The sequence below is a fragment of the Podarcis muralis genome, chromosome 2 (assembly GCF_964188315.1).
Source record: "Podarcis muralis chromosome 2, rPodMur119.hap1.1, whole genome shotgun sequence".
Classification (NCBI taxonomy): Eukaryota; Metazoa; Chordata; class Lepidosauria; order Squamata; family Lacertidae; genus Podarcis; species Podarcis muralis.
Genome location: NC_135656.1, coordinates 126,364,478 through 126,391,257, shown reverse-complemented (window position 1 = coordinate 126,391,257; position 26,780 = coordinate 126,364,478). Strand labels below are relative to the sequence as shown.

The following is a 26,780-nucleotide window of genomic DNA, read 5'->3' as shown; positions in this document are numbered from 1 at the left end:
GCGAGGAAGGAAACGCACACGCGACCCGGGGGGGGGGCAGGAGGGGGGCGCATGAAAAAGAGAGGGGAAGAGCAGGATGGTGGAGAGAGGGGACCAGACTCCAGATCAGAGCCAGAGGGACCCCGGCCCTCCTTTCCCCGAGTTTCCTGCCAGAAAACCAGTTTCTCCTGGTGTAGCGGGAAAACCCCCCATCATTCAGTTTGTACAAACTCCACACACACTCACACTCACACACTACAAACGCTGCACTTCTGTTATAAATTCATAGAAAATCAACCATACATCGGATTTGCACTGTTCCACTTTTATTTGACTCCATGAAGGAAGGACTACAAAGTGGGGAAGGTTTGATACAGGCCAGCCATAATCCCTTCACCATCCCAGCACATCCACAGGAGCCCTGCCCAGTTGCTATGCCAACCCTGATGGTCCCAGACAGAAGACCATCAAGATCACAAAGAACTTGCATATGGGAGTGGATTCAGCACAGACTGGAATAAAGGACAATGATCAGCTCTTCCCTCTGGGGGCAGGAAACTGGAAACTCCCCTCTGTCACCTGGAAAGGACTCATGGGGGAACCAGCCAGGTGACAGGACACTCAGGTTACCATCACCACCCCTCCCTCAACCCCTCCTTTCTGTGATGTATGCATGATGTTTCTGGGGGTGGGCTTGACCTACAGGGTGGGAATTTCACAAGTTTTAATAAGGCCTTGCACACCATTTTTCTGGGTCTTTCCTCTCTCCTGCAAGTGAGGGAAACACCCTGTTGCAACAGTTCAATAAAGGTCAAGCCTACAGGCTGCTGATTTCCTCCAATTTACTCTGGTTGGTGTCTTTGTTTTTGTCCAAGGGAGCCCTCGGATTTTTCCGGTAACACTGGGCTCCCAGAACCATGTGACCCCATTTCCCACCCCAGAGCAGGGCTGGACCAATCAGAAGCCTCTCCATTGGGCAGCTGGCCAATCCCCTTTCAGATTCCCCTGGGCCTCCTCCTCTCCTTCGCCCGGTTTCCTGAGGGAGTTTTCCCCCTGAGTTTCCCTCATGGCTGCTCCCCCTCCCAGCTTCTCCTTCATTTCTCCTTCCTTCTCTCTTCCTGTTTCTCCCCCCCCCCCCCAGTATTTGGGGGCAGCTGGATCCCCCCCCCCCCAATGCCAGGGAGGCCCAGGAGAACCCCATGGAAGCGGCAGGACCAGGAGAAGGGGTTTCCCGCCCTTTTCCGAAATAGGAGGGAACGCCATTTTGTTTTTTCCGGAGGCCCCAGCCGCTCCCAGAGTCAGCGCTAGGAGAAGGGCTCCACCTGCAGGCCATGGGGAAAGGGGGACTCTTTCCCAGAGAAGGCTGGAGACTCCCCTTCTGGCCCCTCGGGGTCCCAGGAGCCCTTTCTGGATGGCCCTCACTTGTTCCTCCGCCTCAGGCAGTAGTTCAACAGGAGAAGTCTCAGGGGCCCAGTGGAGCCCAGTGTGGGGACTGGGGAACTGGCTGAACTGGGGTCCCCCCAGTCCCGCCCAGACAAGAAAGAGAGGGAGCTCTCAGAAGAGGAAGCCATTGCGGAGAAGACCTGGACTTGGCTGTTCTCTGCTGAGGGTCTCCTGCCTTTCTTCCAAGGCTTCCCGGGGTGCCATGGCCAGAGGAAGAGACAGCCCCCCCCCCCGAAGGGCCCTGGGGAGCAAGCAGAGCCTGCCTCAGTTTCCTTCCCCAAGGCTTTAGGGGAACCTTGGGGTGCGGAAGGAGGGACCCCAAATGGAGCTCAGGCTCCTGGCAAGTGGGGAAAGGAACATGATATAGCACTTTCCAGATGAGTCTTGATACAATACAATATTCTTTATGGTCATTGTCCCATATAGAACAACGAAATTGAAAAAATCTACATCAGACATTGAAAAACCAACAAGCCTGCTACCCCAGCCTGGTTAGCCCCCTAAAACTCTGATACCCCATAATTAAATACAATATACTCCCATAGAGACTACCTTACACTGCATTTAAAACCAAAATCGCATTTGGATAGAAACTGCTTCTCAGGTGGCTAGTCATAGTCCTTATAACCCTGTACCTTCTTCCAGAAGGCAGAAGCTGAAAGAGATCATTTCCGGGGTGCGCACTATCCTGCACTTATCTCTGCAGCTTTCTTATCTAGCACCTTCTGCAAATGCCTGCAGGGCCATGAGTAGTATGCATGAAAACATCAATGCTAAATTGAGCAGATATCCGGAGGCAGCGCGGATTATTGCAGGGGACTTCACTCACACAGATGTGAGGGCTGCACTCCCAAAACCCCACCAGCACATTGAGTGTGCAATAAAGGGAGAAAATACTCTTGAGAAGGCGTATACGAACATTACACGGGCATATGAGGCGCACCTCGGTGGTTCAGATCATGTGTCTCTGCTTCTGACAGCAGTGTCCACACCCCTCAGGAAACAAGGCCAGCTACAAACACGGATGGTTACGGTGTGGCCTGAGGGAGCCTCTCAGCAGTTGCAGGACTGTTTCCAGGAGACCGATTGGAATATGTTCGACCATCAAGATCTAGAAACTTCTACATCAACGGTCTTAGATTCAGCACAGGAAACGCACCAGGGAAAGGTATGTTAAGTTGTATCCGAATAGGAATCCCTGGATGATGGGAGAGGTTAGGAGATTCTTGAAGGCCAGAAACTCTGCTTTTAGAACTGGGTACCGGGTACCGTATGGTATAGAAAGAGCGAACTTGAAGAGGGATATCAGGAAATCAAAAGCGGAGTACAGAGGAAAAATTGAGGACCATCTAAGAAATGATACTAGACAAATGTGGCAGGGAGTTCAACATCTGACTGGTTATAAATCGAGAAATACATCAGTGGTAGAGAGTGCGGCTTCCTTGGTGGGAGAGTTGAAGACCTTCTTTGCCCGATTTGAGGTGACACCAACAGTGGCTCCAAAAGGGATGTCAGAGCTATTGGCCTCACTACCTGCAGGAAATGCTGTCAGGGTGGAAGAGGGAGAAGCGAGGCGAATATGAAAGGAGGTAAACACGAGGAAGGCTATGGGCCCGGATGCGGTGGCTGGCAGGGTGCTAAGAGATTGTTCGGCCCAACTGGCAGGAATCTTTATGAAGATTTTTAACCAGCCTCTGGCCCAAGCCGCCGTTCCACCCTATCTGAAATCCGGTACCGTTATACCCCTGCCAAAAACACCAAAGATAGACAGTCTGAATGATTTTTGCCCTGTGGTATTGACACCCATTATAATGAAATGTTTTCAAAAATTGGCAAGGAACCGTATCATTTCTTGTCTGCCAGTGGGACTTGACCCTTGAGCCCACTTTTATATACGCTCCATACAGCTGACTGTGCCCCCAAATACCCCCGTAATAAGATCATTAAGTTTGCAGATGATACAACGGTGGTTGTTTAAATCACGGCTGGAGGGGGAGGCGGCCTATAGGGAGGATGTTGAGCAGTTGGGGGAGGGGTACAGGAAAAACAACTTCCTCCTTAGCTGAAAGAAAAAAAAAAGAGATTATTTTGGACTTTAGGAAATGTAGAGCACTTGGAATCGCCTCCACGGTCCAGGGACTGATCCACCCTGGCTTCCTCCTCGGAGGTCCCTTCAGAAGGAGAAGGGGTCCCAGGTCTCCATGGGGGAAAGCGTTCCTGAGGCCTGCGTTCGAGGCCAATGCTTTCGCCTTTCAGGCTCCAGCCCACCTTCTCTCTGGTGTTTTTGTGAGCTGTAGAGATGGGATCACATGCATTCCCAAGTTTAATAAGGATCCCTTGAAAAGGCTGAGAAACCTTCTTCTTTTGCCAATGAACTTTGCCTCTGCGTGATTTACTGGGAAGCAGATGCATCCACTCCAAAGAAGCTTCTGCAGCGCCTTGGCATTGAAGACCCAGAAAAAGAGACGGAGGGGAATGTGTGGGTCATAAGCTGGGAAGGAGTCGCTGGGAGAGGCAGAAGGTTGTGTTGAGCAGGCGAGGGAAGAGCAGGAGGAGAGAGAAAGAGCCCCAGGGAAAGAGGAGGTTGGGCTGAGCTGGTGTGGGAATGAGAGGCAGAGAATGCAAAGCAACTCCGGAAATGGTGAACAAGGCAAGCTGTGATCTCGTTTGAGGAAAGGGAATTAAGATGCCTGCTTCCCCATCCCCAGTGGATTAAAATGTCCAAAGATTTGGAAAAAAAGAAAGAAGAGGAAGCAGGATTGGATGGACATTATAAGAGACCAGAATTTTCCATTGTGACTTGGCTGAGATTTGTTGGAACAGTTTTTCAAAAGCTTTATAGAAACTGGACCTCGAAACTGGAGAAATACTAATTTGGATTATTAGGCAATCCTTATAAGCGTCTGAGTTGGTTAAGATTTGGTTATGTGGGAAATTAAGGGAAAGTGTCATCTTGGTGAAGAGGAGGAAAAAGGCTGGATACTAAATATAGCTGGGTTTATTCTGGAGTGCAAATTATGAATAATTGTTGCTACAGATGATTTTCAGACGGAGATGGGAGTTTCCTTTTCGATAGTGGCCTTCTTGGTAGTGGCGCCTGCCCTGTGGAACCCCCTCCCAGCAGATGTCAAAGAAAAAAACAACTACCAGACTTTTAGAAGACATCTGAAGGCAGCCCTTGTGGAGTGTGGTGGTAATAGGGTTAACCTCCTGAATGTCCTACATCTGGGGAGGAGCTTCCTATGTAAAGGGAAGCTGCAGGTTCTTTGTCTGTGTGAAACAGTTTCACTTCTGTCCGGGAGAGAGAGACACACAGCATGTGTCCGAGCTCTGGTGGGGTTGTTTGTTATTTTACCTACTGATGTAAATAAAGGCTGTTTATATAGAAGAAACAGCATGCGGACTTTTCCTTTATCTCACACGGAAAGCACTCGCTGCTCGCTCTGCTGCTGCCTGGAAGAATTTATGCGCAGAGGAAACGTGCCGGACTCAGGCAGTAATCCAAGCGGTTCTGGCTGTACGTTTTTGTGCTGAGTGTGAGAAGCAAAGTCCAGCTCTGGGATCCTGTCTGAAGCTGAGGCAGTTGTGATTTCGCTGGCGAAAGCGGAGCTTGCTGCAGGAAGCATCTTTGAAGCACCGGCCGGCAGAAAGCGTCAGTAAGCTTAAAGCCCCAGGAAGATGGCACAGCAGCAATCTCATGCATCTTTCAATGTGCCTTTTGAAAGGCTAAATGGCCACAATTGGGACGACTGGTCTCGCCAGATTCGTTACTGCTTAATGGGCAAGCAGCTCTGGGAGTGCCCCCAAGCCAATCCAGTACCGGCAGCTGCTGGGGCCAATGCGGCCGAAGTGGAAAGGGCTGCTGGCGCAGCAAAAAAGGATCAGAAAGCCATGTCCCATATTGTAATGGCCACGGAGGCTTCGCAATTGCCTCACATTGACGGTTTATTGACTTGTCACGGAATTTGGCAAGCTTTAACGAGGGTCCACCAGTGCACAACAGCTGGGGCCAAGATCCATGTGATACGCTCCCTGTTTCAGAAAAGACTGTCCCCAGGGGAATCGGTATGTGACCACATTGTGCAGATGCTGGCCATTTTCACTAAGCTGCGTCAGCTCAACGTACCTTTCCCAGGTGAGCTGAAAGCTTCCATTCTGCTGAGCTCTTTGGACAGGAGTTTTGAGAACCTGGTTCTGACAATGGAAGTTATGCCGCCTGCGGAGCTGACGACTGAATATATTCGTGGGAGATTGATTGATGAACAGGAAAAATGCCAGAGGGCGGGGAGAGAAGGCACAGGCTGCACCCCAAGAAAGGGGGGGCAGCAAGAAGCAGTGAGGACTACAGTAAAAGCCTTTGTCTCCAAGTGCTGTTTTCGCTGTGGGTCTACGTCGCATCTCGTGAGAGATTGCCCTGCAGAGGCTCAGGAGCCGAAGGTCAGCCAGAAAGGAATGCAGATAAGGAGCTCCTCAACAGCGGCCAGGCATATGAAAAATTCCCAAGGTCCCAACCGAGGTGAAAGTAAAGAGAAGACGTCACTGTATCATCTGGCTGCTTCAATGGCAGTAGTGAAAGCATCCAGACCGGAAGCCAGCCTCCCCTTTATTGTTGACACAGGCGCTACCCAGACTTGAGTGCCATCGGCTGGACTTCTTCGGAACTGCAAGACTGTGCAAAGTGGAAGATTTGTGTCACTGGCAGATGGAAGCAGATGCCCACTGACCCTGTCTGGGACTCCGTACTGTTCATTCCTGGACCATGAGGTTCAGGCTTTTGTGGTTCCAGAAATTCCAGGGATGGGAAACACCTGTTCAGTGTTGAATGCAAGAATAAGCTGTTTGTGGTTGAGATGCCTATTGCAGATGATGACCCCCCTGAGGTAACACAGGTGCAGTGCTCAAACGTCCCGCCACACAATGGGTGCGCTCATTTATGGCACCGAAGACTGGCGCATTCTTGTTGGAATTATGTCAAAAAAGCCCCAGTGTACAGAGTGGAGTAAATTAAAGGGATGTGATAAGTTTTTAGATTGCAGAGCCTGTAAGCAATCCAGGGTAAAAACATGCTCATATCCCAGGTCTAGCAGAGAGACAAGCAAGCCCTTTGAGCTACTCCATGCAGATTTGTGTGGCCCAATGCCAGTAGCGAGTCTGGGCGGGTCCAAATACATTTTGCTTCTTTGGGATGATTTTTCGAGGACCTCCTTGGTTTTTTCGATTAAACACAAAGAGGAAGCTGCTGCACTGATTAAAGATTGGATCACATTGGCAGAGTTGAAATATTCTACAAAATTGATTAGCTTTCAGAGCGATAGAGGGGCGGAGTTTACTGGGTCTGCCCTGCAGAATTTCTTCCTCCAGAAGGGAATCAGCCACAGGTTGACAGCACCACCCAGTCCTCAACAGAATGGTGTTGCTGAACGTAAGAACAGAACACTGCAAGAGGCTGTGGCTGCCATGCTTTTTGACGCAGGACTCCCACAGTGCTTTTGGGCTGAGTGTTGGAAGGCTGCTGCGTTCACACAGAATTGCGTGTTTAATTCAGCTGTAGGGGACACACCCTATTTTCTGCTGCACGGTAAGAAGCCCAAAGTGCACTTCTTACGTGTTTTTGGCTGTGAGGCTTGGGTCCTCATCCCAAAGGCCAAATGCAGAAAGGGTGGCCCAAGGTCCAGGAAAATGATCTTTTTGGGATATGAACCAGGGACCAGAGGGTGGCGGTTTGCATATCCTGATGGCAACCAGTCCCGGCTGCTTGTGAGCAGCAGTGCTGAGTTTTGTGAGCAAAGTGGGTGGGCACGCATCCATGTTACCCAGATGTTCTTTCAGAACAGTTTCTTGACTCAGATGAGGAGGAAGAGGAGGGAACTGATCCTGTTGGTGAAGAACAGAGTCCAGAGCAACAGAGTCCAGAGCAGGAGCGGCCCAGAACCCCTCCAAAGGCTACTGTCAAGTCTGAGCCAAAGAGTGAGCTGTCCTTGCCCACAGGTCCAGCTGTAAGGTTCAAAAGACGCAGCAGGTCAGAGGGGGAGTTCTTTGACACTGGGGATGGTCTAGCTGGCCCTAGTGGGTCAGAGGGGGTACCAGAGCTCACACTGAGGAGATCAACCCAAGCCACAAAGGGTAAACTGCCTGACAGGTTTGAAGCCACAAGTGTGTGGGTTGGTGTGGCTCAGTGTGAACCTGAAACTTTTGAGGATGTTCCGAAACTGCCTCAGGAAGAAGCCAGCAAATGGCATGAGGCAATGCAGAAGGAGATGAGCTCAATGGAGTCTCTGGGTGTATTCTCCCTCACAATGGGTAAGATTGAGAAACTGCTTGAGAAGCTCCAAATGTCTGAGTGTGCAGTAGTTAGGACACCCATGGAGACTAGCTACGTGAAAGACAATCAGCAAGTAGAACGCGCTGCGTTCAAAAACACTGAGCTCTTCCAGTCAGCTCTGGGTAGCCTATTGTATCTATCCCAGTGGAACACTTGACATAACCTTTGCTATTAATCTGCTCAGCCGGGAAGCTTCAAGCCCAAGTGTGCAAGCCTGGAATGGTATCAAACGGGTCCTGCGTTACCTGGAAGATACCAAAGAATTCTGCCTTAAGCTGTCAGTCAAGGGCAACATCAAGCTGACGTACTGGGTAGACAGCGATTGGGTGAATCTGGCAGATAGGAAGTCCGTGTCCAGTATGGTGGTAAAATTTGGGAGCTCTTTGGTTGGGTGGAGTTCCCAAAAGCAAAGTCTCATAGCGCTCTCATCTACTGAGGCTGAGTTCAGTGCGCTTTCTGAGATTTGCAGGGAACTGGAGTTCTATGTGTGTTTGGTTCAAGAGATCTGCGGAGAGTTGTATGCCTGTCACTGTTTTGGAAGACAATCAGCTCTGTCTGAAGTTGGCAGAATCTGAGCAGTTTAAGGCCAGGACCAAGCACCCAGACATCTGTTTCCAGCATGTGTGTCAGAGTGTTCGGGCTGGATTAGTTGCATTGAAATAAAGTCCCTCTGCCTGGAACCTCGCTGATGGGGAGTTCTGTGAAGGTCTGTGTTTGGGGTAAGTGGTGTTTAGATAGAAGAAACAGTGTGCAGACTTTTCCTTTATCTCACACGGAAAGCACTCGCTGCTTGCTCTGCTGCTGCCTGGAAGAATTTATGTGCAGAGGAAACGTGCCAGACTCAGGCAGTAATCCAACAGCCCTGTTTAGGGAAGCTTTTTGTCAGGGAAGAGTTAGAATTAGAAGATTCCAGTTTCCCAGAGGGAGAAAGCATTCCCCAAGGGGGGGAGGAGAGCAGTGAATTGAAGAGAAGAGAGCAACAGGGAGGGACCGGCTGTTCCCAGGAAAGGCAAGTTCTAGCTCAGATTCAGAGGAGGGGAGATACAAGCCAGCTCTAGCCAGGAGGGTAGGAAAAAGAGCGGGAAAGCGAAGGGAAGGGCGCCTTCGCCATTTTCAGAGTGGCTGGTCATGGAGAAGCAGAGCTCAGAAGGTATCTGAAAGAAGTGACTCTGAGGAATAATATTTAAGAACAGTTTATAAGATTGTTTTGTTAATACGCAATAAAAAGTTATAAAAGAACAAGAAGCGTTTGTGTGGTGATCTGAAGAGGACAATGACCAGTCCTGACACTTTTAATATTTGATTGATTACTGTATTTTAATATTTTGTTGGAAGCTGCCCAGAGTGGCTGGGGAAACCCAGCCAGATGGGAAGGGTATAAATAAATTATTATTATCATTAACATCATTGTCAGAGACTGCCTCCAGGTCCCAGCTCACAGAGGGCCAACGCTAGCCAGCGGTAATATACAAAAGTCTTTATTTAAGTACATTATCCATTTTCAAACCCTAGCGTGCGTCTCTACGTCTAGACACTAGACCGGCGAAGCTCCGTCTGAATCTCCGCCCCCTGTACACCAGCTTAAGACTTACTCCACCTCTTCCGTCTCTCCTTCCGCCTCTGGGTCCTACTACCCCCCGGGATCCCTTCCTTCCTGGACGCTTCGGACGCGGACCCCTCTGACTCTTCCCCCTCCCTTTGGCGGGCTTTAGGACCTGGCTCCCTATCCGGGCTGCTCATTGCGCCACCCTCTTGCACATTTGAACTTGGCGCGTGCGCGCTGCCTCTGACCTTCCTTTTGACCGTTTCCTCGCTCTCTGATGCAGGCGTGGCTAACCCTGACTCATGTCCTTCCGCTGACGGAAAGCTGCCTGCTGCCGATGCTTGGGACTCCTCCCCCTTACTGCTCTCCGGTGGGAAAGCTGGTCCCGATTTCCAGCTGCTGCTCTCGGAGTCCCCTCTGGCCCCTCCTTCCTGAGGTGTTCCCTCTGGCAACCCCCTTGCTCTGACCACGGGAGCCCCTTTCTGTGAATCCTCCGATTCGCTGGAGAGACTCAGAGACCTCGGACGGCTGTCATCGCTGACATCTCCCTCGGATTCCTCCCCCTCGGTCTCTATTTCCTCCCTCTCCTGTGCCTCTGCTCCTGAGCCCCTGACAATCATCCTCATCTATTTTTTTGTATTTTTTTAATATTAAGATTCCTTTATTTTGAATTTAGGAGGACACACACAGGAAGAGGACAGTTGGAGGTGGGAGGGACCTGTAAGGAACGCAGGGAAGGAAGGATCTCTCAGGGTGGGATACGGGGAGAAGAGGGGGTCACGCAGGGGAGAAGTGGGGGAGCCTGTCTTTCTATGTGTTGACGAATGATATGATATATATGATACAAAGGTCATAAACAGTATTTTTAGTTTATATCCCCCCCTTTCTCTTTCCTATACAATTGTATTTTGTAAGGGTAGTTTAATATTTTTTGTTCTACTTCTCTTTTTTGGTTTCCCCTCTGTATGAATTCTTTGATGCAAAGAGAGATGGACCTTCTGACTGAAGTTCTTTCCACATTCCAAGCAGTGATACAGTTTATGCCCTCTATGTACTCTTTGATGGGAAATGAGAGTGTCCTTCCGGCTAAAGCTTTTCTCACATTCGAAGCACTGATAGGGTTTCTCCCCTGTATGAATTCTTCGATGGCAAGTGAGATTGGAGCTATTAGTGAAGCTCTTTCCACATTCCAAGCACTGATAGGGTTTCTCCCCTGTATGAATTCTGTGATGGGAAGTGAGACTGGAGCTAACAGTGAAGCTCCTTCCACATTCGAAGCATTGATAGGGTTTCTCCCCTGTATGAGTTCTTTGATGCAAAGTGAGTTTCGTCCGCTCCCGGAAGTTCTTCCCACATTTGAAGCACTGATAGGGTTTCTCTCCTGTATGAATTCTTTGATGGGAAGTGAGAGTGTGCCTCTGACTGAAGCTCTTCCCACATTGCAAGCACTTATAGGGTTTCTCCCCTGTATGAATTCTTTGATGGGAAGTGAGATCACCACTCAGACGAAAGCTCTTTCCACATTCCAAGCAGTGATAGGGTTTCTCCCCTGTATGAATTCTTTGATGGAAAGTGAGATTCACCTTCTGACTAAAGCTCTTTCCACATTCCAAGCAGTGATACGGTTTATGCCCTCTATGAACTCTTTGATGGAAAATGAGAGTGTCCTTCCGGCTGAAGCTCTTCCCGCATTCCAAGCACTGATAGGGTTTCTCGCCTGTATGAGTTTTTTGATGCAAAGTGAGCTTGGCCCCATCCCCAAAGCTCTTCCCGCATTCGAAGCACTGATAGGGTTTTTCTCCTGTATGAGTTCTTTGATGGGAAGTGAGACTGTGCCTGAGACTAAAGCTCTTCCCACATTCCAGGCAATGATAGGGTTTCTCCCCTGTATGGAATCTTCTATGCAAAGCAAGATCACCTTTCTGACGAAAGCTCTTCCCACATTCCAAGCCCCTTTCTGTGAATCCTCCAATACGCTGGAGAGACTCAGAGACCTCGGACGGCTGTCATCGCTGACATCTCCCTCGGATTCCTCCCCCTCGGTCTCTATCTCCTCCCTTTCCTGTGCCTCTGCTCCTGAGCCCCTGACATCCATCCCCCCCTCAAAGCCCCCCTTCCCCCCTCCCCTCCTTCCGGTGTGGGTACTGGGTGCTCCATTGTTGTGGGGGTGATTGCCGGATACAGTTCGTCCCCCGTGTCGTACATCCAGCCGGCGAAGTCCGGCTCGTTCTCCGTGCCCTCATCAACGTCGATCTCCTCTGCCTCCATCTCTCTGCCTCCGTGTTCGAACCCCACGTCCTCTCCCAACACGTCCATGTCCGTCTCTCCCCCGTTCCCCTCTGAAGGTGATGCCTGCCAAGGACCCCCCAGCCACTTCCTGCGCCACTGCTCCTCTGGTCGATCGTCCCACCAATAAGAGCGGTCTGTGGCAGACCCCGAGGGTGAGCCCTCCGAGGAGCGTGTGTCTGGTGCCGGTTCCTCGTCCGAGGTGAACCCCTGGAACGTGCTGGCTGAAAATGTGCGTGTGAAAAGCCAGTCGTCGAAATACTCGGCTGGCATGGGTCTGTGTGGGAAAAGGGCATGAAACTCCTCTTTGAGCAGAGGTTCCTCCAAAGCATAGTCCGGCACCCAACTGTTGGCGCTGGCCGGGGTACCTTCTCTGGCTAGGAGATATTCTACTCCCTCTTCCCCCCATCTCGAGTCTAAAATCTCTGTGACTTCGTTGATGGGCTCCCCCCTTGGCGACCCCCCCTTGTGGGCGTCTCCCTGAGCGGGTCTGGTGCCGTGCCTGGCTCCTGAAATCTGTGAGGTGCTTTGTAGGGCGTGAGCACTGATCTATGGAAAACTGGGTTCATTCTGGATCCTTCCGGAAGTGTCAACCGGAAGGCCACTGGATTGACCAGTGCCTCGACTTGGTAAGGCCCTAGCTGCTTATGTCCGAGCTTCTTCTTTGCTAACGATCTGGCCGGCACTGCATGGGCTGCTAACCAAACCCAGTCTCCCACCTGTATGTCTTCCCCAACCCTTCTGTGTCTGTCAGCCTGCAGTTTGTATGCGTGCTTTGCTAGTTCTAACTGCCTCCGAAGCTGTTCGTGGACCTCCTGCAACTCTGCTGCTAAGTCTTCCGCTGCCTGTGGCTCCCCCTCCCCCACTCTCTCTAATCCCGGGAAAGTTCTGGGATGCCTCCCGTTGTTGGCGAAGAACAGTGTCACCCCCGTGGACACGTGCTTCGTGTTGTTGTAGGCGAACTCGGCGAGCGGCAGGTAGTCCACCCATGTTGCAGGCTGCTGATTTGCGTAGCATCTCAGGTACTGCTGCATGACGGCGTTGACCCGCTCCGCTTGTCCATTGGTTTGCGGGTGTCTTGCCGACGCTAGGTTGATCTTGACGTTCAGGAAGCCCATCAGCTTCTGCCAGAAGTTCGAGATGAACTGTCGCCCCCGGTCGGACAGGATGGAACGTGGTAGACCGTGCACCCTGAACACGTGGTCTATGAACAGTTTGGCGGTCTGTTCGGCCGTGGCCACCTTCGCACACGGAATGAAGTGTGCCATTTTGGTGAACATGTCCACCACCACAAGCACTGCTGTCTTGCCCCTCGAGCTGGGCAGATCCGTGACAAAGTCCAGGGCCACCCTCTCCCACGGTTCGATCGGTGTCTGCAATGGTTCCAACAGTCCCGCTGGCGGTTTGTGCACTGACTTGGCCCTCTGGCAGGTGTCGCACCTCGAGACGTAATCCGCGACTTCCCCCTGCATCTTGGGCCACCAAAAATCTCTGGCTACTAATTCTACAGTCTTCTCTTTGCCAAAGTGCCCGGCGGTGGGAGCGTCGTGTAGCTGCTGCAGTACCCTTGCGCGGAGGTCGTCTCCCGGCACGTAGAGTGCCCCCTTGTGGATGAGCAACCCGTCGCGTATCTGGAACTCGTCGTCCTTCGCCTTGCCCTTGTGCACCTCCTCCATCTTGGCTTGTGCAAAAGGATCCTCCTGCAGCGTGCGACGTACGGCATCCAGGTCCACGGTTGCCGAGGCGCACGCCCACGCTTCCGGAGCGAAAATGTGTTTGGCCGCCGACGGTGCCGCCTCCTCGAGATATTGTGGCTTCCTGGACAGTGCATCCGCCATGACGTTGTTGTCGCCTGGGATGTACTCTATCCTGAAGTCGAAGTCCGCGAAGAACTCTGCCCATCTAATGTGCCTCTGGTTCAGGAACCTTGCCGTGCGCCGCCGACGGTGCCGCTTCCTCAAGGTATTGCGGCTTTCTGGACAATGCATCCGCCATCACGTTGTTGTCGCCTGGAATGTACTCTATCTTGAAGTCGAAGTCCGCGAAGAACTCTGCCCATCTAATGTGTCTCTGGTTGAGGAACCTAGCCGTGCGCCAGTACTCCAGATTCTTGTGGTCCGTGTGGACCTGCACTGTGTGTCTGGCTCCGATAAGGAAGTGCCGCCATGCCTTGAACGCTGCATGAATAGCTAGCAACTCCCTGTCCCAGATGGTGTAGTTCTGCTCTGACTTGCTGAGCTTCCTCGAGTAGAAGGCGCACGGCCTCCAGTCCCCCTGCTGGTCTTGTTGCAACAGGACAGCTCCCACGGCCCTGTCTGAGGCGTCTGTCTCAACCCTCATCGGTCTGCTGGGATTCACATGCAGTAGCTGCTCTTCGGACGCGAAGAGACGCTTGAGTTTCTGAAAGGACTGCTCCGCTTGCTCCGTCCAGATGAATTTCTTCTTCTTGGAGCTGAGCGTGTCGGTGATGGCCGCCGTCTGCATAGCGAACCCCTTGATGAACTTGCGGTAGAAATTGGCAAAACCGACAAACCGCTGGACTTCCCTCCGATTGCGTGGGCTTTTCCAGTCTAATACTGAGCGAACCTTGGCGCTGTCCATGGCGAGCCCCTTGTCCGACAATTTGTAGCCCAGGAAATCCACCTCCGTCATATCGAACTGGCACTTCTCCAGTTTGGCGTACAGTCTGTGCTCCTGCAGTCTCTGTAGAACTTCCCTGACATCCCTCTCGTGATCCTCCCGCGATGCTGAAAATATCAGGATGTCGTCCAGGAAGCAGACGCACTTCTTGTAGAGGAGTCCCGCCAACACATGATGCATGAAGGCTTGAAAACAGTGCGAGCCATTTTGTAATCCGAAGGGCATAACTCTGTATTCGTAGGTGCCCAGTGGTGTGAACATGGCCGTCTTCCACTCGTCGCCTTCCCGTACACGAATCAGGTTGTACGCCCCTCGCAGATCTAACTTGGTGAAAACGCGTCCTTTCCTCACCGTCGCGAGCAGGTCGTCAATCCTGGGCATGGGGAAGGCTGAGGGCCTGGTCTTTGAGTTCAAAATTCTATAGTCCACCACAAGTCTTTTTTGGGGCGTGTCCTTTTTCTTTACAAAGAATACGGGGCTGCCCCCCACTGCTTTCGACTCCCGGATGAAACCGCGCTTCAAATTGAGATCTATGAACTCCCTGAGTTCCTGCAGTTCGTCTTCAGACACGGAATACAGTTTCCCGGTTGGCAGCGTCGCCCCCGGCAGGAGGTCAATCTTGCAGTCATAGGAGCTGTGAGGAGGTAGCTTGTCCGCTTCCTTCTCGCAGAAAACCTCCAAAAACTCCGCGTACTTGAGTGGCACTGCTTGCAGCGTGCCCAATTGTAACTGCGGGTCATCCTCTTCCCCTTCTGTGCTAGGTATAATGCAATGTTCCGCACAGTAGGAGGAGCCGAAAGTCAGTTGGCGTTGGTACCACGCCAATGCTGGACTGTGCCTGTACAGCCAACTCATGCCCAATACTACAGGCGTGTCTGACAATTGGGTGACATTGAAGCTGATGACTTCCCGGTGATTCCCAATTTGCATCACCATCGGCGGCGTCTGCTGTACCACCTGCCCCCCCAGCAGTTCCCTGCCATCCACCGTGACAACCTTCAGGGGCAGTGTGGCTGGCAGTAATGCTACATTGTGTTGTTGAATGAACTCCAGTCCTATAAAGTCTGCGTTACTGCCAGAGTCAATAGTAATAGGCACTTCCATTGTGAGTCCATTGGGCAGCTGGAGCGATGCTGTGAGCTGCACCACTGGTTTGGGCGGGAGGGGGTCTGTGGGCTGCAGAATCTCTGGGGACTTCTTCACTGACTCGTCTGGCTGGGCCCCAGTGCCTCCGTTTCCAGCCAGACTCTGTCGTTTCCCTGCTGTGGTTCTCTCTGCTGAGTTGCTTCCGTTACTGTTGCGGAGGCTGCAGTGTGCTTGTGGAGCCTCTGGGGACACTCTTTCGCCATGTGCTGACCACTGTCGCAGACGTAACACTTCCTGTTTCCTCTAGGCGGCTTCGCTTTGACTGCTCCCGGTGTTAAGGCTCTGGTAGCTGATTGAGCCCTAGCACCGCCAATCTCCATCGGCTCTTCCCCTCCTCCCAGCGGAGGCGTGGATTGCGCACGCACTGCATCCCTGGACAAGAGGGCGGGCACTCTCGCTGGTGTGCGTCCCCAACGCCCTTCTTCTTTGCCCCATGGGCGTTCTTCCAGCCGCACCCCAGCCGTTAGCGCTCTCTGAACGACTTCCTGAGTGCTTGTGGGTCTCTCCCCCCTTGCAATTTCATCCTTGACATTTGGGTTCAATCCTTCCCAAAAAAGGTCTCTAACTGGCGCCGAATCTTTATCCCACCCCAGCGCGTTGACTAATGCAAAAAAGCGGGAATGATACTGCCTCACACTGGCTTTCCCTTGTGTCAGGGGTTCAGGAGCAGAGGCGAGGGCAAGGGAGGAAACAGAGAGCGAGGGGGAGGAGTCCGAAGAAAGGATGAGTGATGACGACGACCCGAGATCTCCGAGTCTTTCCAGTGAATCGGAAGATTCACAGAAAGGAGCGCCAGTGGCCAGAGCAAAGGGGGGGCCTAGGGGGACACCCCAGGAGGAAGGGACCAGCGGGGGTTCAGAGGGCAGCAGTTGGAAATCGGGGCCAGCGTCCCCACCAGAGCGCAGTGGAGAGGAAGGACGTCAGGGATCGAGCCCTGGCAGCTCGCAGCAGGGAGGAGGGCATGAGTCAGGAGTGACCACGCCCCCATCGGGGAGCGAAGAAACGGTCAAGCGGAAAGTGGGAGGCTGGGCGCGCGCGCCAAGTTCAAATGCACGGGAAGGCGGCGCAGTAAGCAGCCCGGAAAGGGAGCCAGGTCCTAAAGCCCGACGCAAGGAGACAGGAGGGTCCGGGGGGTCAGCGTCAGAGGAGTCCCGGAGGGAGGAGACCACGGGGGGCAGAGGGACCCAGAGAAGGACGGTCAGGCGGAAAAGGTGGAGTAAGGCGAGGATATTAAGTTGGTGTACGAGGGGCGGAGACTCAGACGGAGCTTCGCCGGTCTAGCCATAAGACGTAGAGTTGCACGCAGCAGCTTGGAAATGGAAACTGTAACTCAATAAAGGCTTTTATAAAGCGAACGCTGGCTAGCGTGATCCTCTGTGAGCTAGGATCGGGGAGCAGCCCTGACAGTAAGCTCCGTCCCTCATTCCTGTGGGCATCTAAAGCCTAGCGGAGAGGAGAGAAGGCTGGTGCCTACTAGAGAGCTCACGAACGGCAGACAAGATGACGGCCGAACAACAGATAGCGGATCTCAGAGAAGCAGTGACACAACTGAATGCCGAGGTACTTGCATCCAGGAAGAGAGAGGAGGACGCAGCTGCCGCCTACAGAGATCTCCAGGTCAGATTGGAAATGCTTACGAAGCAAGGGCAACTGACACCCAGACCGGAGGGGATTGGGTTGGGGAGACGAGCAGGCGGTCTAGTCTCTCACTTCGATGGGAATTTGCAACAGTACCCCAACTTTAGAGCAGATGTAAAGTGTGCACTGCAACTGCTGGAAAAGGACTTTAGAGATGAGCAAGAGAAGGTGGGGTTTATCATGTCCCATTTGCATGGAGATGCTAAAGCATGGCTGCGCAATTTGTGGAGAGATAAGGATCCGGCGCTCCAAAATGCGGATGCCTTCATTAAAGCGATGGATGGGTGCTTCTTATCAAGCATAGACGTGGATCTTGCCCGGAAGGAGGTGCATGGACTTAAGCAGGGGAGGGCCAGTGTACGGCAGTATCATGCCCGCTTTTTTGCATTGGTCAGTGCCCTGGAATGGGACAGAGATTCGGTGCCAGTCAGAGACCTGTTTTGGGAAGGCTTGAGCGGCCCGGTTAAGGACGAAATTGCGAGGGGGGAGAGACCCCGGAGCACGCAGGAGATCGTTCAGAGGGCGCTCGCAGTTGGGGTCCGTCTGGAGGAACGTCCTTGGGGCAAGGACGAAGGGCGCGGAGGGCGCGAACCAGCCAGAGGCTACTCCTTCGTTCCCAGAGAAGCAGCGCGTGCGCAATCCACGCCTCCGCCAGGAGGAGGAGCGGAACCTATGGAGGTTGGCGGTGCAAGGGCTCAGTCAGCAACCAGAGCCCTAGCACCGGGAGCAGTGAAAGCAAAGCCTCCTAGAGGGAACCGGAAGTGCTACATCTGCGACAATCCCCAGCACATGGCGAAAGAGTGTCCCCAGAGGCTCCACAAGCACACTGCAGCCTCAGCAATGGTAACTGCAGCGACTCAGCAAGGAGAACCACAGCAGGGAAACGAAGGAGTCTGGCTGGAGACAGAGGCACTGGGGCCCAGCCAGACGTGTCAGTGAAGCAGTCCCCAGAGATGTTGCAGCCCACGGACCCCCTCCCGCCCAAACCAGTAGTGCGGCTCACCGCATCGCTCCAACTACCCAATGGACTCACCATGGACGTGCCAATCACTATTGACTCAGGAAGCAATGCGGACTTTATAGGGCAAGACTTTGTCGACCAGCACGATATACAGTTGCTGCCTGCCACACTGCCCCTGCAGGTAGTCACGGTGGATGGCAGGGAGCTGCTCGGGGGGCAAGTCGTGAAGCAAACGCCACCAATGGTGATGCGACTTGGGAACCACAGGGAAGTCATCAGCTTCAATGTCACTCAATTATCGGACACGCCCATTGTACTGGGCATGAGTTGGCTGGACAAGCACAGCCCGGCGATGGCGTGGAATCAGAGGCAGCTGACTTTCGGCTCTTCCTATTGTGCTGAACACTGCATCCTGCCCCAGCAGGAGGGAGAGGAAGAGGAGTCACAGCTGCAGCTCGGGACGCTGCAAGCTGTTCCCCACAAGTACGCAGACTTTTTGGAGGTTTTCTGCAAGAAGGAGGCGGACAAGCTACCCCCCCACAGACCATACGACTGCAAGATCGACCTCCTGCCAGGGGCGGCGTTGCCAAAGGGGAAGCTGTACTCCATGTCTGAGGACGAACTACAGGACCTCAAAGAGTTCATAGATCACAATCTGGAGCGCGGTTTCATCCGAGAGTCCAAGGCAGTGGGGGGCAGTCCGGTATTCTTTGTCAAGAAGAAAAACACGCCCCAAAAAAGGCTCGTGGTGGACTATCGGATTTTGAACGCTGTGACCAAGCCATCGGACTTCCCCATGCCCAGGATCGACGACCTCCTCGCGACGGTGCGCAAAGGACGCGTCTTCACCAAGTTGGACCTCCGAGGGGCGTACAACCTCATTCGTATGCGGGAGGGCGACGAGTGGAAGACGGCCATGTTCACGCCCCTGGGCACCTACGAATACAGAGTTATGCCTTTTGGATTACAAAATGGCTCCCACTGCTTTCAAGCTTTTATGCATCACGTCTTGGCAGGGCTGCTCTACAAGAAGTGTGTCTGTTTCCTGGATGACATACTCATCTTTTCTGAATCGCAGCACGATCACGACAGAGACGTCAAAGAAGTGCTGAGCAGACTACAGCAGCATAGGCTCTACGCCAAGCTGGAAAAATGCCAGTTCGACGTGTCGGAGGTGGACTTCCTGGGCTACAGGTTGTCAGACAAAGGGCTCGCAATGGACAGCGCCAAGGTTCGCGCAGTTTTGGATTGGAAAAGTCCGCGCAACCGGAAGGAGGTCCAGCGGTTTGTGGGCTTTGCGAACTTCTATCGCAAGTTCATCAAGGGGTTCGCGATGCAGACGGCGGCCATCACGGACACGCTCAGCTCCAAGAAGAAGAAATTCATCTGGACGGCGCAAGCAGAGCAGTCCTTTCAGGCACTCAAGCGTCTTTTCGCGTCGGAGGAGCAGCTACTACACGTCAACCCCAGCAGACCAATGAGGGTGGAGACGGACGCTTCAGACAGAGCCGTAGGAGCAGTTCTGTTGCAGCAAGACCCGCAGGGGGCTTGGAGGCCGGGAGCGTTCTACTCCAGGAAGCTCACCAAGTTAGAACAGAACTACACCATCTGGGACAGAGAGTTGTTAGCCATTCATGCAGCCTTCAAGGCGTGGAGGCACTTCCTGATCGGAGCCAAGCACACAGTGCAGGTCCGCACGGACCACAAGAATCTGGAGCACTGGCGCACGGCGAGGTTCCTGAACCAGAGGCAAATACGTTGGGCAGAGTTCTTTGCGGACTTCGACTTCTGTATAGAGTATGTCCCGGGGGACACCAACATCATGGCGGACGCCCTCTCCCGTAAACCGCAGTACCTCGAAGAGGCGACGCCAGCGGCGGCCATGCATATCTTCGCACCGACAGCGTGGGCGTGCGCTTCGGCGACTGTTGACCTGGAGGCGGTACGACGTGCATTGCGGGACGACTCTTTCGCGCGAGCAAAGATGGCAGAGGCGCACAGGGGCACGGCGGCGACCGACGAGTTCCAGGTTCGCGATGGATTACTCCTCCGTAAAGGGGCCATCTACGTGCCAGGGGACGATCTTCGCGCCAAGGTACTGCAGCAGTTGCACGACGCGCCCACTGCCGGGCACTTTGGCACAGAGAAGACGATAGAATTAGTCGCCAGAGACTTCTGGTGGCCCAGAATGAGAGGGGAAGTCGCGGACTACGTGGCGAGGTGCGACACCTGCCAGAGGGCCAAACCAGTACACAGACCGCCGGCGGGACTGCTGGAACCTCTGCAAACCCCGTTCGAACCATGGGAGAGAGTGGCCCTGGACTTTGTCACGGATCTGCCCAGCTCGAGGGGCAAAACGGCAGTGCTAGTGGTGGTGGACTTGTTCTCCAAGATGGCACATTTCATTCCGTGTGCGAAGGTGGCCACGGCGGAACAAACCGCCAAACTGTTCATAGATCACGTGTTCAAGGTTCACGGTCTGCCGCGGTCTATACTGTCTGACAGGGGGCGGCAGTTCATCTCGAACTTCTGGCAGAAACTGATGGGCTTCCTGAACGTCAAGATCAACCTGGCTTCGGCTAGACACCCGCAGACCAACGGGCAAGCGGAGCGGGTCAATGCCATCATGCAGCAGTACCTGAGATGCTACTCAAATCAACAGCCTGCGACGTGGGTGGACTACCTGCCGCTCGCCGAGTTCGCCTACAACAACACGAAACACGTGTCCACAGGGGTGACGCCGTTCTTCGCCAACAATGGAAGGCACCCCAGAACCTTCCCGGGACTGGAAAGAATGGGGGAGGGGGAGCCGCAGACAGCAGACGCGTTCGCGTCAGAGTTGCAAGAGGTCCACGACCAACTTCGGCGGCACCTGGAGCTGGCTAAACACGCATACAAGGTGCAAGCGGACAAACACAGGAGAGTCGGCGAAGAGATCCAGGTGGGAGACTGGGTCTGGTTGGCAGCCCAAGCAGTGCCGGCCAGGTCATTAGCGAAGAAGAAACTAGGGCATAAACAACTAGGGCCCTACCAAGTCGAAGAACAGGTCAACCCGGTGGCTTTCAGGCTGATGCTTCCGGAGGGTTCCAGAATGCATCCGGTGTTCCACAGGTCGGTACTCACTCCCTACAAGACACCTCACAGGTTTCAGGAACCAGGAACGGATCCGAGTCCACTACGAGAGGGAACCGAACAAGGGGGAGTGACACAAGAGGAGTCCATCAACGAGGTCACAGAGATTTTGGACTCTAGATGGGGAGAAGAGGGAGTAGAATACCTCCTCGCCAAGGAGGGCTTCCCGGCCAGTGCCAACAGCTGGGTGCCAGGCTACGCCTTGGAGGAACCTCTGCTCAAGGATGAGTTTCACGCCCTTTTCCCACACAGGCCCATGCCAGCAGACTTTTTCGACGATTGGCTTTTCACACCGACGCTTTCAGCCAGCACTTTCCACGGGTTCGACTCGGACGAGGAACCGACAATGGACACGCGTTCCCCGGAGGGGTCGCCCTCGGGATCTGCCTCAGAGCCCTCGTATTGGTGGGACGATAGACCAGAGGAGCAGTGGCGCAGGAAGTGGCTGGAGGTTCCAGGTCGAGCGACGGATCCGGGAACGACTGAGGCGGAGACGGACGTGGACATGTTCGGGGAGGACCTGGGCTTCGAGCACGGCGGCACAGAGATGGAAGCGGAGGTGACCGCTGTCGACGAGCGCAGGGAGGAAGAATCGGAAGTCTTCAGTTGGAGGCCCGCCAAGGGAAGCGAACTGTATCCGGCATTCGTCCCCATGACTCGGCAGCACCCAGCTCCCGCACCGGAAGGAGGGGAGGGGGGAAAGGGGGGCTTCGAGGGGGGGGGTGGATGTCAGGGGTTCAGGAGCAGAGGCGAGGGCAAGGGAGGAAACAGAGAGCGAGGGGGAGGAGTCCGAAGAAAGGATGAGTGATGACAACAACCCGAGATCTCCGAGTCTTTCCAGTGAATCGGAAGATTCACAGAAAGGAGCGCCAGTGGCCAGAGCAAAGGGGGGGCCTAGGGGGACACCCCAGGAGGAAGGGACCAGCGGGGGTTCAGAGGGCAGCAGTTGGAAATCGGGGCCAGCGTCCCCACCAGAGCGCAGTGGAGAGGAAGGACATCAGGGATCGAGCCCTGGCAGCTCGCAGCAGGGAGGAGGGCATGAGTCAGGAGTGACCACACCCCCATCGGGGAGCGAAGAAACGGTCAAGCGGAAAGTGGGAGGCTGGGCGCGCGCGCCAAGTTCAAATGCACAGGAAGGCGGCGCAGTAAGCAGCCCGGAAAGGGAGCCGGGTCCTAAAGCCCGACGCAAGGAGACAGGAGGGTCTGGGGGGTCAGCGTCAGAGGAGTCCCGGAGGGAGGAGACCACGGGGGGCAGAGGGACCCAGAGAAGGACGGTCAGGCGGAAAAGGTGGAGTAAGGCGAGGATATTAAGTTGGTGTACGAGGGGCGGAGATTCAGACGGAGCTTCGCCGGTCTAGCCATAAGACGTAGAGTTGCACGCAGCAGCTTGGAAATGGAAACTGCAACTCAATAAAGACTTTTATAAAGTGAACGCTGGCTAGCGTGATCCTCTGTGAGCTGGGATCGGGGAGCAGCTCTGACACCTTGTTTCAGCCCATGTATGTCCTTCCGGGCAATATCAACGTCAATGTTGGATAAGAAACAGGAATCCATCGCTTTAATGAATGCATCTGCACTTCGGAGCGCTGGATCCTTATCTCTCCACAGATTGCGCAGCCACGCTTTCGCGTCTCCATGCAAATGAGACAAGATAAATCCCACCTTCTCTTGCTCATCTCTAAAGTCTTTATCCAGCAGTTGCAGCGCAAACCGCACATCTGCTCGGAAGTTGGGGTACTGCTGTAAATTCCCATCGAAATGAGATACAAGGCTGCCTCCTCTCTTCCCCAGCCCAATCCCCTCTGATCTGGGTCCCGGTTGCCCCTGCCTCGTAAGCACTTCCAACCTGGCTTGGAGATCTCTGCAGGCAGCAGCCGCTTCGTCTTCTCTCTTCCTGGATGCGATTATCTCCGCGTTGAGTTGTGTCACCGCATTTTGCAAGGCAGCTATTTGCTGTTCGGTAGTCATTTCGCCTGACTCTTGTGAGCTCGCGAGGCACCAGTCTTCTTCCCGCACTGCGTATACTCACGCAGCGACGCCTTCGGTGAAGAAAACTGATGAAAAAGGAGACGGAGCTTACTGTCAGAGACTGCCTCCAGGTCCCAGCTCACAGAGGACCAACGCTAGCCAGCGGTAATATACAAAAGTCTTTATTTAAGTACATTATCCATTTTCAAACCCTAGCGTGCGTCTCTACGTCTAGACACTAGACCGGCGAAGCTCCGTCTGAATCTCCGCCCCCTGTACACCAGCTTAAGACTCTAGCCTTACTCCACCTCTTCCGTCTCTCCTTCTGCCTCTGGGTCCTACTACCCCCCGGGATCCCTTCCTTCCTGGACGCTTCGGACGCGGACCCCTCTGACTCTTCCCCCTCCCTTCGGCGGGCTTTAGGACCTGGCTCCCTATCCGGGCTGCTCATTGCGCCACCCTCTTGCACATTTGAACTTGGCGCGTGCGCGCTGCCTCTGACCTTCCTTTTGACCGTTTCCTCGCTCTCTGATGCAGGCATGGCTAACCCTGACTCATGTCCTTCCGCTGACGGAAAGCTGCCTGCTGCCGATGCTTGGGACTCCTCCCCCTTACTGCTCTCCGGTGGGAAAGCTGGTCCCGATTTCCAGCTGCTGCTCTCGGAGTCCCCTCTGGCCCCTCCTTCCTGAGGTGTTCCCTCTGGCAACCCCCTTGCTCTGACCACGGGAGCCCCTTTCTGTGAATCCTCCGATTCGCTGGAGAGACTCAGAGACCTCGGACGGCTGTCATCGCTGACATCTCCCTCGGATTCCTCCCCCTCGGTCTCTATTTCCTCCCTCTCCTGTGCCTCTGCTCCTGAGCCCCTGACAATCATCCTCATCTATTTTTTTGTATTTTTTTAATATTAAGATTCCTTTATTTTGAATTTAGGAGGACACACACAGGAAGAGGACAGTTGGAGGTGGGAGGGACCTGTAAGGAACGCAGGGAAGGAAGGATCTCTCAGGGTGGGATACGGGGAGAAGAGGGGGTCACGCAGGGGAGAAGTGGGGGAGCCTGTCTTTCTATGTGTTGACGAATGATATGATATATATGATACAAAGGTCATAAACAGTATTTTTAGTGTATTCCCCCCCCCCTTTTCCTTTCTATACAATTGTATTTTGTAAGGGTTGTTTAATATTTTTTGTTTTATTTCTCTTTTTTTGTTTCCCCTCTGTATGAATTCTTTGATGCCGAGTGAGATGGTAGGTGCTTTTGAAGCTCTTTCCACATTTCAAGCACTGATAGGGTTTCTCCCCTGTATGAATTATTCGATGGGAAGTCAGATGGTGGCTGTGATTGAAGCTCTTTCCACACTCCAAGCACTGATAGGGTTTCTCCCCTGTATGAATTCTTCGATGGCAAGTGAGATTGGAGCTATTAGTGAAGCTCTTTCCACATTCCAAGCACTGATAGGGTTTCTCCCCTGTATGAATTCTGTGATGGGAAGTGAGACTGGAGCTAACAGTGAAGCTCCTTCCACATTCGAAGCACTGATAGGGTTTCTCCCCTGTATGAGTTCTTTGATGCAAAGTGAGTTTCGTCCGCTCCCGGAAGTTCTTCCCACATTCGAAGCATTGATAGGGTTTCTCCCCTGTATGAGTTCTTTGATGCAAAGTGAGTTTCGTCCGCTCCCGGAAGTTCTTCCCACATTTGAAGCACTGATAGGGTTTCTCTCCTGTATGAATTCTTTGATGGGAAGTGAGAGTGTGCCTCTGACTGAAGCTCTTCCCACATTGCAAGCACTTATAGGGTTTCTCCCCTGTATGAATTCTTTGATGGGAAGTGAGATCACCACTCAGACGAAAGCTCTTTCCACATTCCAAGCAGTGATAAGGTTTTTCCCCTGTATGAATTCTTTGATGGAAAGTGAGATTCACCTTCTGACTAAAGCTCTTTCCACATTCCAAGCAGTGATACGGTTTATGCCCTCTATGAACTCTTTGATGGAAAATGAGAGTGTCCTTCCGGCTGAAGCTCTTCCCGCATTCCAAGCACTGATAGGGTTTCTCGCCTGTATGAGTTTTTTGATGCAAAGTGAGCTTGGCCCCATCCCCAAAGCTCTTCCCGCATTCGAAGCACTGATAGGGTTTTTCTCCTGTATGAGTTCTTTGATGGGAAGTGAGACTGTGCCTGAGACTAAAGCTCTTCCCACATTCCAGGCAATGATAGGGTTTCTCCCCTGTATGGACTCTTCTATGCAAAGCAAGATCACCTTTCTGACGAAAGCTCTTCCCACATTCCAAGCACTGATAGGGTTTCTCCCCTGTATGAATTCTCTGATGTGAAGTGAGAGTAGTACTGTGCCTGAAGGACTTCCCACATTCCAAGCACTGATAGGGTTTCTCCCCTGTATGAATTCTTTGATGCAAAGTGAGTTTCGTCCGCTCCCGGAAGTTCTTCCCACATTCCAAGCATTGATAGGGTTTCTCCCCTGTATGAATTCTTTGATGCAAAGTGAGTTTTGTCCGCTCCCGGAAGTTCTTCCCACATTTGAAGCACTGATAGGGTTTTTCTCCTGTATGTATTCTTTGATGGAAAGTGAGACTGTTCCTCTGACTGAAGCTCTTCCCACACTGCAAACACTGATAGGGTTTCTCCCCTGTATGAATTCTCTGATGTGAAGTGAGAGTAGTACTGTGCCTGAAGGTCTTCCCACATTCCAAGCACTGATAGGGTTTCTCCCCTGTATGAATTCTTTGATGGAAAGTGAGATTCCGGCGGTTACTGAAGCTCTTTCCACATTCTAAGCACTGATACAATTTCTCCCTGCTCTGTCCTCTTTTGTGTGCAGTGAGACTATCCCTCTGAACGAAGCTCTTTCTTTGACGGGAGGTGCCATGGGAGCTCTGACGGATGTTCTCTCCACACTCCAAATGTTTATATGACTTTTCCACTATGTGGATTCTCTTGTGGTCCCCCTTTTTGTTCCCTTCCAATTCATCACCATCTGCAATGAAGAGAGAAGCGAATTAGAGCCTCAGGAAGAAATGGAGCTCCAGATCATTGAACCAAGTTAATTAATGCTTGTGATAGAGGAAGAACTAAAAATAGTTAGATGTGGGGCCTTTCTACAGTTTTCACTGCCTTGGTTGGCTGGTATTTACTGACATATTGCTTGGCTTTTATCTGGAATGGATTTTGTTCTGGCTCAAACCCTGAATCCACTCCATCTCCAAGGTCAGTCATCTCTTTGGTCAATCAAATGCAAACAGAAACAAAAACAACAAGCCTGACAGAATTTACATCAACTTCCCTAAAAACTCTGAAGCCGGCATTTAAGAAGGCCTGGGTGGTTCAGAGAAGCCTGGTCACTGTTTTAAAATTCATGACTAGACGACGAACATTCAGAGAGGAAACAGTTGATATCCCTCCATTCTGGGTTCACGGTGGGAGATATTAGAATCCCAGATGCTGTTGGTCTCCAGCCAAAGAGTTGAAGTTCATCACATACAGGTATGTATGGAACCTCCACGTCTCGTCTGTGAAACAAACAGCAACACCTTCACCTGAACGCTCCCCATCAGCTGTTGCCTCAATCTAGTCGGTCTAAATTTAAATTTATATGTAAAGCACTTTCTTCACTTTGAGGAGACTGCATTTTTTCATTAGCAACAGAAGAGGAAAAGTGACTATAACTCAGTTGAAAGCAATTCATGAACCCAGAACTCATACACCGA

General features: G+C 52.8%; 1 protein-coding gene across 1 annotated transcript in view; it reads right to left on the bottom strand.

Moving 5' to 3' along the window:
- The window catches only part of LOC144326682 (uncharacterized), a 45,796-nt gene that overhangs the window by 8,116 nt on the left and 10,900 nt on the right, over window positions 1–26,780 (bottom strand). Inside the window, exons 5-7 of the mRNA XM_077923425.1 lie at window positions 24,343–26,050; window positions 10,375–11,240; window positions 6,048–6,052 (exon numbers count right to left, since the gene is read on the bottom strand). Of these exons, the coding sequence (XP_077779551.1) occupies window positions 6,048–6,052; window positions 10,375–11,240; window positions 24,343–26,050 (2,579 nt within the window). The remainder of the gene's footprint in view (window positions 1–6,047; window positions 6,053–10,374; window positions 11,241–24,342; window positions 26,051–26,780) is intronic.